The sequence below is a fragment of the Pocillopora verrucosa genome, chromosome 11, assembly GCF_036669915.1.
Source record: "Pocillopora verrucosa isolate sample1 chromosome 11, ASM3666991v2, whole genome shotgun sequence".
Lineage (NCBI taxonomy): Eukaryota > Metazoa > Cnidaria > Anthozoa > Scleractinia > Pocilloporidae > Pocillopora > Pocillopora verrucosa.
The window spans coordinates 13,809,678-13,828,873 of NC_089322.1; the positions used below are offsets into that span (position 1 = coordinate 13,809,678).

The 19,196-nt window shown below is 37.7% G+C and overlaps 1 protein-coding gene across 1 annotated transcript in view; it reads left to right on the forward strand.

Moving 5' to 3' along the window:
* Positions 1-19,113, forward strand: part of LOC131794539 (endosome/lysosome-associated apoptosis and autophagy regulator family member 2) — a 20,069-nt gene extending 956 nt beyond the window's left edge. The window contains 32 exon segments of the mRNA XM_066174451.1: positions 1,811-2,030; positions 2,738-2,816; positions 3,002-3,073; positions 3,722-3,791; positions 3,794-3,815; positions 4,421-4,514; positions 4,516-4,525; positions 5,303-5,372; positions 6,032-6,114; positions 6,455-6,543; positions 7,037-7,226; positions 7,661-7,765; positions 8,103-8,320; positions 8,937-9,004; positions 9,247-9,354; positions 10,135-10,221; positions 10,538-10,605; positions 10,737-10,806; positions 10,960-11,046; positions 11,576-11,714; positions 12,258-12,337; positions 12,653-12,735; positions 12,885-12,930; positions 13,493-13,562; positions 14,002-14,054; positions 14,175-14,256; positions 14,633-14,673; positions 14,776-14,869; positions 15,400-15,476; positions 15,834-15,942; positions 16,808-16,888; positions 17,327-19,113. Of these exon segments, the coding sequence (XP_066030548.1) occupies positions 1,811-2,030; positions 2,738-2,816; positions 3,002-3,073; positions 3,722-3,791; positions 3,794-3,815; positions 4,421-4,514; positions 4,516-4,525; positions 5,303-5,372; positions 6,032-6,114; positions 6,455-6,543; positions 7,037-7,226; positions 7,661-7,765; positions 8,103-8,320; positions 8,937-9,004; positions 9,247-9,354; positions 10,135-10,221; positions 10,538-10,605; positions 10,737-10,806; positions 10,960-11,046; positions 11,576-11,714; positions 12,258-12,337; positions 12,653-12,735; positions 12,885-12,930; positions 13,493-13,562; positions 14,002-14,054; positions 14,175-14,256; positions 14,633-14,673; positions 14,776-14,869; positions 15,400-15,476; positions 15,834-15,942; positions 16,808-16,888; positions 17,327-17,419 (2,858 nt within the window). The 3' untranslated portion in view covers positions 17,420-19,113.
* Positions 19,114-19,196: the final 83 nt, after the last annotated feature.

Consider the following 19,196-nt stretch of genomic DNA (forward strand, 5'->3'; position numbering starts at 1 on the left):
GAGAAGTGAAAGATTGCACTCCTATTATCTGTGGATTTTGAGGATAACCTTGACAAAAGCCCTTGCTGTGCGAGAAAGTTCACGCGATACAGAATTATTTTTACATGAATTATATCACGTATGTCGTAAAACCTAAATGCTGCCCTCTAAACTTTCGGAACTCCATATTAAGGCGTAGTAAAATTTTTAAAATAAAAACTGCTTCCTGCCGGTTAGATATCAATATCTACGTACTATGGGCTGGAAAAGATTTGAAACTGCATCGTTAATTCCTTGTTTATTTAAGGGATCGTTTCTTCAAGGCTATACATTTTAATTGGAATTAGAATAGCATGGTCAGTAAACTGCATTTTAATATGTTGTTGTTAAATCAATGTGATCAAAATGCATTCTAGAAGTTGGAATTTGGGAAGATTTTGAGAATGTACCGGCTTTGATTCATCCCAACTAGAAATCAGATACTCAACAGGAAATCCTACTTATAAAATATTGTCTTTAGTTGTTACGCGAGCACTTGCGGTGAAGCTAAACAGTAAATGACAAAATAAAGAACGCTTCCGCCGAAGGCAAACAGTCCACTTACTGGATGCAAATTTTGCAGGGAATCAACTCTTCTGAGGCTCCAATTTATGACATAAGTATCCCTGTTTCCCAAACTACCAACCAGACCTTGTCTCGAAAACACTGTTCTCATCACATGATGTCGATTTAAGAGTGGAGTATTTTCTTCTGTCGTTGAAAGCCTATGTTTACATAAATACTCAATGATAATTTTACTGCCTTGAAGTCTGGAGAAGGGGCTTTACAGAGTAACAGGAAGGAGAGGAGGCAATGATTTTGTCACCTTTTTCTTTATTACTGTTGTGCCCAAAACTTGCATATATCCATTATGTTTGATCCATGTTGTCACTGATAAACAATTTCCAATGTGCAGTTACCCTAAAAGAGACTTGGTAGGATGGATTTTATCTTTTAATTACCTCCAGGAAATGGAATGATTGGATTACAAAAGAACTAGGTTTGCAAAATCTTGTTTAATTTGAAAGCAAGTGTACATTACCTGAAAATGTAGAAGGCATTATGAATCTGCTTTGTGCATTGTCAGCTGTCTTGGTTTTGTCTTGATTAAATGAGAGAGCATAAGAAGCCCCATGCCAAGACACTTTTTAAGTTTGCTGGCCGGCAGGTTATGTGCCATTTTCATGGTGTGAGGACTCTAAATTTTATACCTGGGATGTGGATAGCAAAGTTGCCCATGAGTTTACCACCCTCAGTAGTTAGCAGGATTTTCTTAATCATAAATTTTACAAGGCCTAATTTTATATATTTTGCTTCAATTATATCCTTGGATCAAATTTTATTTGAACCAAGGATAAAAATTTTAATTTCAAATTTTATCTGAACCTTTGTTTCAAACTCATTATCATACATTACAATACCCAAAAACAAAAGAAAATAAAATTTGAACCAAGGATAAAATTGAACCACAACATATATGTGCAATAAGTTAAGAATTGAGAGGCCTCTGATAGTCAGCTATTTAAATAAGACAAAAAAGTAAAACTGGACTAAATTGTGACCTTTTCTTTCTTTCTTTTATGCTTGGAAAGACTGATTAATACTAGAAAGACAATCATTTTTTAAATAAAGAGGAATAGATTCTCATGCCCTTGGGGCTCTCGTTTGTTTATGGGCAGCTGCAGTTGTTTTTAGTGGCCAGCTGTTAAAAATCTCTGGAGAACGTTGTGTTCAACTGAGAAAAGTCTTGGACTAGATGTCTTACTGTCAAAGCTCTTTTCTCTTTCCTTAGCTTTCACATGTGATCCAGGACATTATGTTGATGTGACAAGTAAGACCTTGGAGTGTAAAGCTTGTGCTAAAGGAACATACAGTGTTGGAGGAGGGGTGCGCTTCAGCGACTGGGATAAACTTCCAACTGGATTTGAGAGTCGCACAGTAGATGAGCATTATCAGGAATATGGATATGACAATGAATACTTCAAAGAAGCAACTGGAGCTAACTGCTCAAAGTAGGGAGATAAAATAATTTTTGTTTGTCTGTCTCCCAGCAAGTTGTTATATTGGGAAATTTGCATTGAGTAGTACATATCAAGGTCATCTAGGATTGCCTTAGTTTTGCTTTGCTTTGCTCTGAGGTTCAGAGGATTTGTCACCTTTTCAGCTTCTCATTCCTCTTTGATGACTTTAATGTTGGCTTCCAACAAAGCCTTGGACATTTGAACTTTTGAAAGCAAAAAACTGTGTTCACATGCCCTACCAAATTTTTTTTGTGAAAGGTAAAATCAATGACCCTGACTTTTTACACATAAACCATGTGTTAAAACTTAGACCCGGTAGACCCTTTCTTCTGCACTGTTCGCTTGTAAAAGTTAATTTTGTACCTTAAACTTCTCCATATTTAAAGATGTAATTCTTGTATTCTACTGAAAAGACTGGACACTTCAAGATCAAATTCCTCACCCCAGCTAGGTAAGGTTCAAATTCATCATGCCCCAATCATGGATGACAGCGAATTGCCTGTGGGTTGTAATGCCCCTCACAGAGGCAGCACCACAGTTTCTTTAGAAACTTACTCCTCTTAGGACTACCCTCACCTAAACAATTAGACTCCATGATCAAAAAATACCCAGGTTCAAGCCATTTACTATAGGCCAATTCTTGTTCTTAAAAAACTTTCTTGAGTCATTTGTGAATCTTGGTTTGTTCTTTATTTTAGGACTGGATGGTTACCATCAGGCGACAGTATCATGTCACCAGAAGATGAATGCACCTCAGAACTGTCATATGCCGTCACTGTGAGTTTCAAACAATCTTTTTGTTCTTTTAATTAAATTAACACCCATCTGGGTTCTTTGTGCTAGAATAATTTGGGGTATAATATTCTCTGCTTTTAACTAAAGGTTTCTGTCAGAATATTTATCTACAGAACTACTGTTAGTAATGCATCTTAAAAATTATCTTTATTTTTTTGTGGATACAGCTAGAAAGAGATGGTCATGTGCAATTTGATTATTACTACACTGACGACATCTACACTGTTTTCCGCGTATTTGTAAGTATTTTTTTTATAGTACCCTTTGTGATTTTGAAATTGAAGAATGGCTAATAATCTGTGTCAGTATTATTAATAACTGTAATAGGTATATTTATGCATTGTTGACTAAGTGTGGGGTCAAGATGGCTGGATAGTGGCATTCTTATTTTTCACATTTTAATGGCCCGCTTCAAGAATTTTTTTTTCTTGTATGGTATCAAAGTGGGCAATCCTGAGCGATGGGCTGCTTTGTAATAATGTTTTTGTTTTGTATACCTATATTATTTAACCAACAAAGGAGTCCAGGAATCTTAAACGCACTTGATGTATTGAATTGTGATTATTTATTTATTTGTCTGTCGTTTAGTAACAGGTGTAGATTTCATTATTTTATATTTTTAGGTGAATAAATAAGAGAATATAATAAACAGAAATTTTAATGGTTCAGACATTCTCCTCCATCTTCTCTTTACTGGTGAGCAGGGACATTCAAGAACCCCACATATGTAAAAGGAAGGTAGCCCCCAGTAGTGTTTGTGTCAGGCTTGTTATAATTCATATGGGCCCCCATTTAAACCAGCTTTAAAGCTGAACTTGGCCGCCTGTGTGCTATTGCAAATGAATTTTTGAATAAATAAGCATCAATTTAATTTTTAGTGTTTTCAGGTAAGAAATGATCAGTGCAAAGTTTCTAGTCTGGATAAAGATGATAAGTTCCCTCCACGTACTACAAACAGTAATGGGGAACAACCAAGGTAACATTTTAGGAAAGATGTGCAAAGGTTAGGAGTTCAGGCCCTTCTAGAGAACTCAAAAGTTTTGTTTTTTTCCATGCTCCTGACTGAGCTCAAAATTTAGCATCTTTTCTTAATTAACTTACAGAATGTAACATTTGGTTATTTATCTCCCAAATCATTCTAAACAGTATACAGTGTATGGCGGTCTGCAGCCTTTGGCCTAAATTTAGGCAGTTTGAAAGCCACAAAACCTCCACAACAACCATGTATCTTTCAAATTGGCACTCTTACCCTGGCAGAGCCGATTGTTGCTTTTCCTTTAACCAATTTATAATATTGTGACCACCCACATTTTCTCTATTTGCTCTGATGAGGGGCTAACACTCTAAACATAAGTTTAAGAAACTCTTTATTGTGGCTAATTTACCTATCAACTCAGTTGATTAAACCAAAATATCTTTTAAAAAATTTTGTTTCATAGTGATGACAAAATATATCTGATTTGGAATCCACATACATGCTAAAGTCCCAATTGTCCAAGACATTGCTAAATCACAGCTTAAGGGTTAAGATACAACAAATTCATCTTTAAGAAATGTTTCGTGTATCATTTAAATTTACCGATTGATTTGAAAGCTGGTAGGAATGTGATCAATTGGCAAGTTACAGCAATCACCTATGGCTCTCATGACAGACGAGAACCTGTTTACATCAGAAGCATTGGAAATTCAAGGTCGGACTTGAGTTTTATTATTTTATTGTACAGTTAATAGTTTTGTTTATACACCCTAACCATTTTACTGTTAAGATATACATAGTAGGTCCCTGCCAGTTTGTTGTTAGTAATACATTTGAATCAAGTAGTATCTGTTAGTTGATATTACAGTGTTGATATGAGTAATTGACTTATGACTGAGTTTGATTGAGTGGGATGCAAAAATATTGGCTGCTGGTCATAATGCAGGAACCTCACTGGACTACATATAGGCCAGGATGTCATCTCCTTGAATGAAATATATTCGTGCCTCCCTTTCTGTTAGTAAGCATATAGTGTTCTTGGCACCTTATTGCTAAAAATGCTTTAAATTCAAGGGAGGGTTTCTGTTATTCACCTTTGGGTGAAGGAGGGAAGATGACTGACACAGACTAAAAGATAATCTTGAGATTAATTATGTTAACCCTTTACACCCTAATATCAGTATACATATTCTCCACACTGTTCTTTATACATTTACTAAGGTGCCTACAAGGAGAATTTGTCAGCAAATCAAATGGTTTCTTCCCTGCTGACCATTTCCTTAATTCTCATGACCTTAAATGTGTGATTCAGGAGTGATATTGTAGGGAGAAATTAGATACTTGGCACTCTTAGGGTTTAAAGGGTTAAGACTGTATGCCTTGACTGTATATTGGAAATTATCATTGGACTTTTTACTTATGTTGCCATGTAACCTTAGCTTTGCCATTTTCTTATCTTTCTGAGTTTGTTTCATTTTGTTGTTGTTGTTAGGGGTGTCTTACACATCAGAGTGCACGCCATGTGAAGCAGGATATTACAACAGTGACGAAGCCCAAGGAAGGTAAAAATACAATCAATGTGAAATTCTAATTGTGGCTAGCATTCTTCAGTTCCAGCATGGTTTTCTCAACATGGATAATTTTAGTTCAGGCCTGAGTTATGAGAAATAAGTTAAGCTTGAGCTGCAGAAACTTGCCTGCCACAATTTGTACTGACTGGGTTTTGAACAGCTTAGTCATGAAATTTTGGTTTCAAACTCTGCCCTCTGCAGCTTACATGCTGGTGATTTTTCACAAGTGTACCTACCACAAATTCCTTGACATACCCCATAAACATTTCATTTCCACGATTTAATTATCAAAATGAATTCTTTACTGTCTCTTTTACATTCCCAGTGGTTTTAGCTTTGAGATTTTGACTCTAAATCAAACAACATCCCCTAGTTGATATTCTTCTCACTTCTCACTACCTCTCTGTTTGAAAATGTATTTACATGGTAAGGAGAAATTCATTTTTGATCTTGTCATAAGTCAAAAGGGATGTTATTGGCAATTCCTTCAGAAAATGATGAATTTTGATGGTTAAGTTCTGTGTCTTTCAAAGTTAATTCACTTGTAGTAACATTTGTTAATCCAGTGTTTACCAAAAGACATACATAATTTCTGGTATTGATTTCTGACCTTTTGAGTCTAATTTTATTGTATTTTCTTGTGTTTTCAGTTGTAAAATGTGTCCTGCAAATACTTTTTCTGCCCCTGGTGCTACAGAGTGCTCAAAATGTAATGAGGTCACTGAATATGCTGGTAAGATTCCCATAGATATATTTGTGATATTTTATTCTCTTTTAATGAAAATAAGCAATAGATGATATGATTCTTAAAGACTTGTTTTCATCATTTGACAGACCTTGTTGAATGCGTAAAAATTTGAAATTTTAATCCATGATTTTAAGTGGTTTGTGTACAGTAAATAAAATACAGTGTCATGTAATTATGAATAAAATAACTTTTTATGAACAATTCCAAAATTAACATAATTTTTAACTTGAAGTAATTTAAGATATTATATAACTTGTGTTTTTGGGAAGGGATAAATTTTTCACACCAGCTGAACGCAAAATCCTGTGTTATTTTTTTTCAAAAGCTCGCGGAGCAAGGAATTGTACATTAAGGAAGCCATGCACAGAGCAAGACTACTACGACATTCGCACAGCTTGTGATAGTGAACACAAGGTATGTGTATTGTGATTAATGGCTGCTGAAGTCTTTGTATCCATTCTATGAACATCAATTCTTTTCTTGGAAAAGTGATATATTTTTTTATGTTATTGTGGTGTAACCCAAGTTACTGAATGAAACAGGGTTTATGCTTCATAAAATATTAGGCTATTATTATCCAACTGCACAAAGTAGAGTACAAATAATGTGTGAATAGAGTATAAATATCCTGCAATATTGCATGGTTATTTGGACAGTTGGTTATTTTGTACTGTAAAAAACCTGTTTAACCAGTTAGCTGCGCATGCTGTGCTTCTCTATCTGCTTTGCTTTTCTCAACTATGAGAAATAATCAGAAAGACATAGCAGAAAAAAATGTAGTTCTTTGTATTTTGACTGGCCCTATGGACTTGTCAAAATATGACACAACTCTTAAAAATACCCAGCAATACTATACACCTAAACGTTCCATGAGATATATATATTATTTTGCCCTCTTGTCTCTCAGACCCAAGTAAAGTATATGTGGATAGAACCAAAGATCTGCAGAGATGACGTGGATGGAGCTAAGAAGTTGCCTGCATCTGGCGTGAAGGAAGATTGTCCTCCTTGTAACCCTGGAATGCATCTTAATGGCACAGGCGAAAGCAGTTCTTGTGTCTTTTGTCCTGTTAATGAATTCAGTGATGGCAAAGCAGGTGAGATCTGTTGTGTAGTAGAGCTTCTCATGGTTGGTGATACATTAGCTTGATGGTTAGTGAGACTCTGAATTTAGAGGTCCAGATTTGGCCTGGCTAGACCACGGTGTTGTGTTCCTGGGTACAACACCCTGCTTTCTTGTTACTTTGATCCACAGATCGTTGTGGAGGTGGGAGTGGGGAGGGTGACCTGTGATTGGAATACCTATGGTGGAATAGCTCCCTGTCTAGGAACCAGTATTCCTACACAAACAGAACCTTCAGAATTCTGGGAATAAGCCTCTGTGGGGGTGGAAGTCAACCTTAATTAAAGACTTTACATATTTGCAGATATCTCCTGTAGAGAGTAAACCTTGGACTGTGAAAATCACATGCACCTTTTCCTCATACAGGTTTCTATACAGTACTAACCAAGTTCTTTATGTCTTGCTTAGAGTGTAAGAAGTGTCCAGTGTCCACTGAGCCAGTTTATGGGCATCACCTCACATGGTGGCATAGTGTTCCAGAAAATTTAAGAGCCACTTGTTTCTCTATGTCAGGTGTGTGACACTTCAGGCTGGTTTACATGATGTTCAAGTTGTCCTACAAATGTGTAGCGGTTTGTTGAAAGATGTTTAATAATGTATTCAAGTTCTTATCTGTGCATTTTGGCAATTTTTGTCCAAAAAAATTTGTTGTGGCTGATGTTTGCAGTTAAATTCTGTGAAAACTTCAAAAGTTGAAATGACTTAGTCAAATTGTTGCTGTGTGCAGGGAAGTTTAATTTAGTCTGGGTTGTTGTTTGTTGGTTGTTGGGGGGTAGTTGTTGGTTGTTGGGGGTTTTTACTGACTTGTCTGTACTTATTTTATCAAACAACTACTTGTTTCTTTTTTTAGATCGTGGATGCACCACAAAGCAGGGCTGGCAACCTCGTGGAAACTACCTTGACAGTGGCATCAATCAAGCAGATGATGTCTACATGACACTGAAACTTCCTGTAGAAGGCTTTGGAAGTCCTGAGGGTCTTAAAAATCCCAAACGTGGCCAGTTTGGTGTTGTGGAGTTTGTCTTTGAATTGATCTGTGATGGAGAGTGTACTTTTAAATTCAAAGAGGTAATTCATATTAGTTGAAAGAGTTCATGAATGTCTACTTACTCCTCTTCACCCTGAATTTCTATATTTCTCAAGAGTTAATTCTTTGAGATATAGCTGTTATTTAGAGAAGTTGTGATGACTAGATGATAATGATGATGATGGCCATAATGGTTATGTTGAGATGGTTTGATAATGGAGATGATGGTGATTCTATTGCTGACAAACAATAGAAAAAATCCCAAATTTATTTTACTCCTGTCTGGGGAGTAGGAGCAATAATGGACTAGTGGCAAGAGTGCTCGCCTCCCATCGCTGTGGCAGTGGTTCAATTCTTGCACTGTGCGTTGACATTGAGTTTGTTGTTGGTTCTTGTCTTTGCTTTGTTGGTTTATTCTCTGCGTTCTCTGGTTTTCCTACCTCCACAAAACTATGATGTAAAACTCCAATTTTATCTGAAGTCAGTGGACAAGGAGGGCCACCTCTGGGAATGTCTGCTGCTTAACTCCTAGTTTAATTACTCCCATTGTTGTTATTGATGTCAGTTATGGTTGTAATGGTTAATTAACTAGCAAAGTTTCAACTCATTTAATTAATTTATTCTTTACATTTTGTCTTTCACACATGCAATTTCTAGAAGCCACAGTCTAAAACTACAAATGTGATTCAAACATGGAAAGGGAGAAATGGAAAGCAGAAGTACAGGTAACAAAAGAAATTTCATTTAAGTTATTTTGATTTTTACCAGCATTGATTATGATGATTGTTTCCATTGATGCACTTTTAATAAATAATTATATGACCAAGTCTTTGTAAACTAAGTTACAAGGAAGTATGTGATAACTGGAGGGGAGAATTACTATCTGATCTAGGGAGCCAAAAGGTTGATAAATAATTCCACAACTGAGTGAAAATTTTAAAGGTTTTTTCCTTTTGTTTTTTTTTAGCTACATCATTTCCTCTAGGAGGGAAACTCAGTTTATCTGGACATTTCAAAAACAGAGTTCCTACTCATTTAGTGATGATCAACTGTCTTACACCTATGGTAGTGATCGGTATGTTTCTTTATTTGTAATTACTTTTACCTGTAGTTATGAAGACTAGAAAAAATAAGAAATAGGCAATATATTTTGGGTATTGGACACAGTAAAAATTTGCTTTATATGAAGTGGAGAATTTTTGATGAAAATCTTTTTCCCCATCTCAGATGGCTCAATTTTAAACTGTTTGGAGTCTTTGTCTCAGGGATCTACCCCTACAAATGCAGGAAAAATAAAAAACTTTTGAGTTTGGCTACCTATGAGGAATCAACTTCAGACCTTTTTCCAAAGGATCTGTCCCCTTTTGTGTCCTGGCCTTTAATATGTATAATTTTTGATTAGCAATTACTTTTTTCAAAACAGATAAAAATCTTTGCCCTTAACTCAGGTGGCTCAATTAAATTGGTTTGAATCTTTGACCCAGGGTCTGCCTATTATAGTGTCCTGGCCTATATTATAGCTTAGCTATTGATCTCCTGTAGTGTCCTGGCCTTTATTATGACTAAGTATAGTTTTTGATCTGCTATTAATTTTCTCAATAGAGAAAGTTGTTTTTCTGTGTCATTGCAATTGCAAGGCAAAAAGAAAAAAAACCTGAGTCCCCACGAGGAATCAAGCCTCAGACCATTTGTATCTTGCTCTGAAATGCTCTACCACAGAGCCACAAAGAACTTGTTGGTTAACATTACTACATTCATATGTGACTGGTTATCAAATATGTGACAAGTTCTCAAGTTATGTCATTCTTGTAATGTTTTAAGACTCAATATAATTATACATTCTCTTTTCCTCCAGAGTGAAGATTTACTCCATTACTGTGAACAACACCATCGATGGAGGTGCTGATCATTGCCGATCCTGTCCAGTATCTTCAGGGAGTGGGTATGTAGTGCCCTTCTGTAGTGAGATCTCTAAAGTTGTGCCTTAAGTCTGCGACACAGCTCACACAAGTGTTAACTACAGTACATTAGCCTGTGGGGTTTGTAGAAACTCTCATACTCAAAATCCCAAGCTTGGCATTTGACCCATCCTATCATTGCAAAATGTTTTGATAGCAATATGTTTTTTGTGGCAAACTATGAAGGGTTGTTTTTGAAATTCAATGGGCGGTTTTTAGTGGTAAACAACATTCAATCCTGCAATGCACTTCACTGTTATGACTGATGCATCATGCTTGTCTCTGTTCTCTCTCTTTCAGATGTATAAGCTGTCCCAGGGGTAACTATGTGGATACTGAGAAGCACAAATGTGTGCCGTGCCCTATAGGTATTTTTTTTTCTTGTGCATGGAAAAGAATTACTTTTTTTGTGTGCTTTGTCAAATCATTTAAGATTCTGCTTTTGCGGTGGAAAAGGGGCCTGAACTTTCTACTCAGATGCTCTCTTTTTTGTCAACAGGCACCTATTTGAACACCAATGACCCATATGGATCTAAAGCTTGTGTCAAATGTGGACCAGGTTTAACCAGGTGCTAAAGATTAACTAATATTTTTGCCTGTCCATTATTTATCATAAAAGCAACAGGCTAGCTTAGTGAGTAGCTTGAATCGTGAAAGAGCAGGAGCCTTAATTTTGCTTTGTACTAGAATTGGACTTCATTTTTGTTGTGTTTCATTTTTAGTGAGGCGGGATCCACCATGTGTCATTCTGACTGTTTCTATACCTCCATCAAGCATATGCGACAATTCAACTTTACTGGTCTCCAAGGGTATGTACATTGCTCAGTTATTAATTAGTCTTTTTTAAGGATGTGTAAATGACTGAATATATATTTTTGACAAAAATTGTTGCTTTCCGAAGTGGTAAGGAGTAAGAGTAGTGTGATTGTGAGTGTGCTAAAAGTAGGGAGGTTTAGTGTCAATCCAGGGTGAGCCATTGTGTTGTGTTCGTAGACAAGAAGCTTTTCTTCTCACAGCGTCTCTCTCGGCCCAGGAGTGTTTTTGAGTGCCAGTAAACTATCAGGCAAACCTGATGGACTGCTGTGGAGGGAATGGGTACCTAAGATAGGTTAGCTGCCCATTCTGAGGTTGGGGGGAGGTGTGGGTAGTAATTATCCTGTTCACCTCACGCTCCAGAAGCTAGGACAACCTGCAGCAGTAATGGGTGACTTGGATCATGATGTTGTATGGTTAACGTAGTTCCGTTTGTGATTATTTCCACATAGTACCTGTGAACTAACTACAATAATACAACAAGGTGCCTTTACAGACTCTAATTCTCTTTTACTTTATTCATAGACCTCAGAGTGTTGCCACTGGTCCTTCGTTCACCAAGCGTGGCTTCCGGTACTATCACCTCTTCAACATGAATTTGTGTGGACATCCATACAAAATGGCAAAGTGTCACAATAACATCAGTCTTTCCACTGGCAAATCAGTGAGTGTCATCCCTAGATCGGATTCGTAGTTCTCCCATACATTTCTCACGAAGAGCCTACGAGAATTTGGCACTCGATCTTGACGTAATCCTCTCGGCAAGATTCTGTAATATGTCCCCGTAATTAACTTCTTCAAGTCAAATTAATTCGTTTTATCTTTGCAGTCATATGCCCCACTGCAAACTAGGTTGGATTTTTACAACTTGTATTGAAGACAAAATTCTGTTGCAAGGATTTTTCGAGTTGATTTTCGTGTCACACGAAGCTGTAACCTGTGGACTATGTGTACCAACCGAAACCCTTTACACCCAAATATCAGTATGCATATTCTCCATACAGTTCTCTATAAATTTCCCAAGGTGCTGATGAGGAGAATTCGTTTAACAAATAAGAGCTTCATTAATTGGTGATCATTTCTTTTATTCTTACGACCCAAATTTTTGATTCAAGGGTGATATTTCACGAAGAAATGAGAAGCCAGTCACCCTTGCGGGTCAAAGGGTTAGAAGACCGCTGACAGTTCTTTTTATCAATCTTAACAGGAAGCCTACAATTTGACTTCACCTGTTTGCCGCATGACCGTTGTTCCTGACCCAGTTCTGATGACTACACAGACATTAAGGTGAGAGAATCACGAGTTACTTCTTCTACAACGAATACAACGCTCGTATTGAACGTTGGCTTTTCAACAGTCCATGCCGTCTGTAGCTGAGTTGTTGGCAAATTCGAGAGATCTTGTTGACGGTTTACTTCAGAAAATAAAGAGTTAAACTTATGGAATTTCAACCGACCCTCACTCAAATTCTTCCCCCCCCCTCCCCTCTTACATACATACATGACATCCCACTCTAGTTGAATTCAAACGGGATAAATTTTAATTTTACTCATCTTCTACCAAAAAAAACACATTATTAATGGTTTTTTTCTTATATTTCAGCATTGCAGACCGCCTTGAAGGCATTTATGAAGACATTGCTGACAATAAGACCAACGAAACCTCAGTATTCGCTGGAAAAGAAGGTATGACGACAATGATCAGTGAGTAGTCTAGTAATTTTTAATAGTCGTACACTAGTATCAGTGATAGTGGCAGTGGTAGAAAAATTGAAAGTAACGGTATCAGTAATAAATTTTGCTCATTTATGCCTTTTCTTGTATTTCCGGTCCAGTGAAAAACACCTCAACCTTTTTCTTGTTCAAGTTCCACGGTGACAAGTAAGTGATATATGCCTCGCTTGTTTTCATATTCTATCACTATCGAATGTTTCTAATTGTGTACAAGGTTATACAATTTTGATAAACAGTAGTAAGGAAGTTAAACGAAATTTGGAGTTTGCACCCTTTTTTTCAACTGAGAAAGCAGAATGTGAACCAGGAGAACGTCAGTGCAGCGTCTTGTTGCTTTTACTTTTTGCCAAAAATAAAACGAAACGTAGCCAGAAGTCAGTCTTTGCCCGAGACTCTCAACTTTTGTCTGACTATAATTTCCTATAAGCTGTTACCGTTTTTGTACTGAATGTGTAAAAATAATTTGATACGTCACTACAAACCCTTTCTTTTGCGACGTGTAAACTTTACAACTTGCTTAAGACTGTACAAAATATTTGTTTGGCAAGTTAGAAATTAAAACAAGAGGTGACTGTAAATTAAGACGGAATGAGAGAGCTTAGGATACAGAAGATTTAAAAAGATGGCTGATGACGAACTTGTAAAACTGAGGCTAAATTTCTTTAGATGGACAGGTTATGACACAGCTTTTTAAATTAATGTATTTCAGACCCACTCAAGCCTGCCCTAATGGCCGGTCAGTTTGGACAACAGTGCTGTGTGACCCTAAAGTAGGAAAGGTACGTTTATGGAGTTGTTTGTCGACTGAAGCTTAATTTAGTGATTTCCCTCGAATGGTGTCTTCTCTTACTAGAGTTGTGACAAAAGAGTGGTCTAATGAGATTGAGAAGATCTTGACGCCTCTCGAATCTCCAAACTTGCTTCTTGGAAGCTTCAAACATTGAGTATCTTGTATTGAGCATTCGAGGTTCGACTCCATTTGTTACAGTACAAAACGCACTTGATTGCGAAAAAACTTTGACTTCTGCTGAGCATGATCCACAAACAGTGAGACCAAACGGCCTTATGACTGTTTACAGTGCTACGTGTACTATGTGATTTTTGCGGATATTTCACAGAAGTGTACAAAAGTATATTGATATATTGCATATTAAGGTAAACCGAACCCCCCCCCTCCCCCTAAGGAATAATTACTACTAACCTTTGGTTTCGTTATAGGGTTCGTTTGAGTTGCCCTCCAAATGCCCGGATGGTACCTGTGATGGCTGCCGGTAAGCGATTTATTACAAACAAATAGAATAAGAATCCCATTAACAGTCTTTGGACTGCGAGTAACGTTTGATGAGTGCATTGGTATGTCTGTGGTTAACATGTTACGCTCTCGTTCATAGGTTTGAGATCCTGTGGCGCACGCCTCAAGCGTGTCCAACCTGTTCGCAATTTGATTACCGCAAAGTAATTTCCTCTTGTGAGGTAGGTTTGAAGTTCGTATGATATTATCACAATTATCTACTTGAAAGCTTTTCTCCAGATCTATGGTAGCATGGTTTAAGGCAAAATAAAGAAAGCTTTTAGAAACTGGAAAAACGGGGTATATCAAGGGTCTGAGGTTCTGGTGGAGGAAGGGGGCGTCTTTCAATCTTGAGCCGCGGTTTGGACGCGAAATGGGCGCGTCTATTTCAATCCAACCGCGCTGATACGCTTTAAGTTTGTCGGGCAGGCTTTCCAGGATAGTCGATTGTGTATCGTTTTAGGATAACAAGCCAACGCAAAGAATTGTTTTAAATAACTGAATAACTTAAATACCCATTTCAGTAAGTAAACTAATAATAAAATATTTTGCATTTAGAGTGGAAAGAAGAAGACTACATACATGTGGAAAGAACCAAGGTATGAAGGCCGCTATCTTTATGGTTTTGAAGTGGTTTTGTGCCTTAAGGCTCAGAATGTTAATCATGCGGTGTTGATGTGTGGTTTTGTTGATCATTTCAGAGTTTGCCAAGGAGGTGTTCCCTTACCTGCAGAACGAGAAACCAAATGCAGTATTTTTGAACAGTCGGTTGGCTCAGCTATGAGGGACTTCAAGGTATAAGCAACGTTCGCTAGGCTGGCCGGTCAGTCCGTCTGTCAGTTAGTCTGTTAGTCTGTCAGACGGCCTGATAGTCTTTCAGAAAGTTAGCCAGTCCGTCAGTCAGCTAGTCAGTAAGTCAGACGGTCGGTTTATCAGTCAATTGATAAAAACGGGGTAAGTTTCGAAATAAACTGTAGTGTTGCGTAGGTTGGAGGGTGGGGGGGGGGGGGTATAAATAGACAATTTGGTTTTTTCAACCGAGTTGATAATGTAAATTGGCCAACGTAAAGAGCGAAACCGCTCTGACGACGGGCCAATACTCGAAACGTCAGCTGAGAAACTCTTTACGGTGGCCAATTTACATTTTCAACTCAGTTGTTAAAACCAAGCTATGTAATCGGTCGATATGTCTGTCCGCCAACCTTGCGGTCAATTAGTTAGTCATTCTTGCGGTTCATAGCAAACGTCTTTTTTTTTCTTTCTCATAACGATGACAGGCGTGTTACTACGTATACCATGATTGTTTTTTTTTTTTCTTTTTTCAGATTGTGATTGCTGTTGTTGCTGCTCTTGTTGTGCTGATGATCTGCGCAGTCTTTGGCTTGTGGTACAATAACCGAAAGTACGTAAATCAGCATTCTCTTTGTTAATGCTTGTTGATGCATTTGGCCTTTTCCGGTTAGTTTTCGGGTTGAATTGCCAGGTTTCCAGCTTTTTTCTGGTTATTGTGTTGTGTTCTTTGGGTTGAATCTTTTCTCTCACTGTTTCTCCTTATTCGACCAAAGAGTCAATCTGCTAGGCGTAGGAGTGGGCGAAGAGTTAAAAAGATGAACTAGAAATCCCGCTAAGTAAGAAGAAACAGTTCAGGAAGCTTTAGGCTGCAGATACCTGCGTGGCTGTGTGGATCACGCTACCCATAATTGGCATTTATGCCATGAAACGTATGTGTGGTTTACGGTTGTCGTTTTCTTTGTGGCAGGCTGACATACAAGTATCATCGCCTGGTAAATAAGAGTGGTGATAATTCTGGTGAGTTGCCAGGTGTGGAGAGATGTGTGGTGGACGACGACGAAGAGGACGAAGAAGAGGTAATTTGCCTTTGTAGACCGCAACGCCTTACATTCTTTTTCGTTTGTTTATTGTTCTTGTGCAAGAGTGCTAATTGTAGTAAAATTTTGTGGGCGCTTTCTTTGTGTCATTGCGTAACGTTGCGTAACGTAGCATGTATTCAACCGTATTGTTCATCGTAGTTTGGTGCAGTTTTTGCAGTGTAGTTTCGTCGAGTGTAGTTCGGTATATTTGTATCTATAACATCGCAACAAATGTAAGTTTTGTATCGTGTAGTTTTCCTCGTTGATTTCGTTGTAGCTTTTCTTGTGTATTTAGTCTAGTTTATATTTTAATAGTTTTCGTTCGCTGTTTTATTTGCAGTTTTAACCGTACCGTGTCGTTTCGTTCCGCGTTAAAAATTGCGCTAGAATTAGTTAGTATTAGTCGCCAGTGGCAGTTACAGCCTTAGATTATTTTCTTTCAAGAGTTCTTGAATAATGCTCGGGTGTGTGCACGTTATTTGTTCATTTCGTTTATTCTCGTTAGAAACTTTTTGTGCCGATTCTTTCGTGGAAGTCCGTAAACCTTCGCAATTTTGGCATCGACGGACAAGAGCTGCTCATTAACCCCTAGAGCTGCAGATTTCCCCACATTGCTTTTTACTTCAATACTCCACAACTATACAACAATGGGCACATGCAGTCATAGACTGCCTTTTATGTGTAATGTTAAGTCCGTAGCAGCCATCTTTGGGTGGTTTCCGTGTGAGTTATCAGTAATCTTCGGAAAGGCTCGGGCGATATGAATCACACCTCGGGAAGCGGGATTTAACTTAAAGAGCATTCCCATTATACTGCTCGTAATGACATTGTTTTAATTAATTTTTTTTTCCTCTTTACTTAGGTTCACTTTAAAGTCGGTAAGGACCGCGGTAAGAAGATTCTGAAGAAAATAAAGGACATGGCTAGTGGTGGAAAGAAGAAGGTAGGATTTTTTTGTTTTCATGCACTCTCTTTTACGCTTGTAGAATTCCTGGAAAATATTAGAAAGAAAAAGAAGGAAAGTTTTTTTTTTCCAGTTCGTGCTCTGGTTTTTCCTTCGTTTCAAAGCCGTCCGCCTACGCGAATTTTTTTTTGTAATAGTCGTTCAGTTTTTCAGTAACTACAACAGTTCAACAGATGTCGTTTATTTTTCTACAAAATTTTCCCCGGGAAGGTTATCAACAAGCATCCTCCTCGCGCCCTAGACCTATTTTTTCCTGGCGCACGTCTTCATGTCGCGCGTGGGATACTGGGTGAAAGAGGCCCCGAGGCCCTTACGGTGCTGCTGGAACAAGATAGTCCCAGACCCTAGAATGTCTCGTGCTGCATACCACAACCTACCGTTTGAGCACAATGTACTTAGTGATGTGTTTAATCCTAGGAGAAGGTTACATTTGATGACGAAGACGATGAATATTTTGAGTCTGTTCACCTGGAGCCTGGAAAAGACGCACTCGTCGGCGACTTCCAGTAAACATGAAACTCGACACATAAGACATGCTGTTATGCAATCACATGAAATTCAATGATCATAGAATTGAACCTCTTGTCTTCACCGCTATTCCACCGTCAATACAAATCAAGTAGTTGGAGGAGCAGTAAACTAAAGAAGCTACGTCACTGTGTTTAGTTTTTGCGCCGTGCAAAACCCACCTTCAGATTTCAGAAGGCTATGAAATATTAGCTCTGTAGGTTTGAAAAAACGCAAAGGAAGCGATATTATACCAAGAAGGAATAAGGGTGGCTTACGATGGAGAAGGTTGACACGGATTGCAAATAACGCCATTTTTAGTTATGAATAAGCCAATTTTTGAGATTTTTTTATTGTGGCGTAGCTTCTTTCCCAATTAAATATCGCACGGCATTCACAAGTAGCAGGATAATTGCTGTCTATTAAGCGAATCTCATAGAAATATTCTAGTTACTTTTCCTTGATCTTATTGTAGAAAAAACATTGCAATCATTTAGGACAACTTACGTGCTAAGTAATGTGTCCTGTAGTCTCAAAAGAAACATTTTCATCGTCCATGGATGGGGGGTTAGTAACGTGATGAAGCTCATGTGAGGCATTGCATTACCCTAATTTCCTTCGGTTATTGTAGGCATCCCATTTAAAGCAAGCAAGGGAACTTGATGTCGAAAGCTTTCCATTTTGGTTTCATAGATATGGAAATTTGATACACCTTTTCTCTTTCAATCTATAAATGTCAAACGCACCATTTGTTTGCTGTCGTATCGCGCAGTATTGTTTTAGAATTGATTACTGAAGAATTAGGAGTTATTTAAACTTGTATGATAAGGAAACACGAGACAGGAAGAAACAGCGATGAGCCTTGTAATAATTGTACAGGAATTCGTTGTCTCTGCCTGGTAAAATGTTCGATACTATCAAATCAACTAACTACGTTTGTTTGAGTCTGTGGTTGCCTGGAAAAGTTTTCCAACAAATTTTTCCAAAGCACAGTTTATGAACGTAATTTCTGTCCATTTGCGTCCTGTTGAGTATTTTCGAGTGCAATTTGATGTTGATAAGTACGGTTACTCTGGTTTTACGTGGAAAATAATAAATTTAATGCCGACTCTTCAAAGTACAGGAATGAAATCGAGAAGAAGAAGAGTTAACCCATCCAAGTAGGGAACCCAGCCAGTAAGGCAACTGACTACGACGACACTCAAGCGAATGTTGAACGCGGTCAGTCACAGGCATCCCATGTATTTATGTAGCGTGTTTTAGTAGCATTTAGTTTCCACAGTAATCTTTATCGCCTTTTCGCACCTCATTTGAATATTTATGGTTCAAATTTAAGAAAACACTGAAGCTATAATTTTTTTAGTTTAGCTAAAATAGAGAGTGTGAAAGTGCTCTACATATTTTTATTCACTGGCCCCGAGAGTTCAAAATAAGACTTTTACATTGGAATCAATCTTCGTTGCACTGAATACCTTTATTAGAGCGACAAATATTTTAAATGTTCGAAGATTGCGAGAGGAGCTCGGTAACGGTGAAGTGATAGATCGGCTTAGACTCGGGAAACTTTCCAAGACCTTCGACCTTTCCGTCGTTCACCGAAAAGGATTCTTTGCGAGAAGTAGACAACCATGGTAATAAATTATCTGTAATTTAATTTCTAAGCGTTAACATTAAATTCAATCACAAAACGTGGAGAATGAAGTGTATTTTTAGCCTTGAACAAAATTTTTACAGTTGGTGTTAGTAGCACGTTTGTAAAAATGCTTCTCGTTTGTGTTTT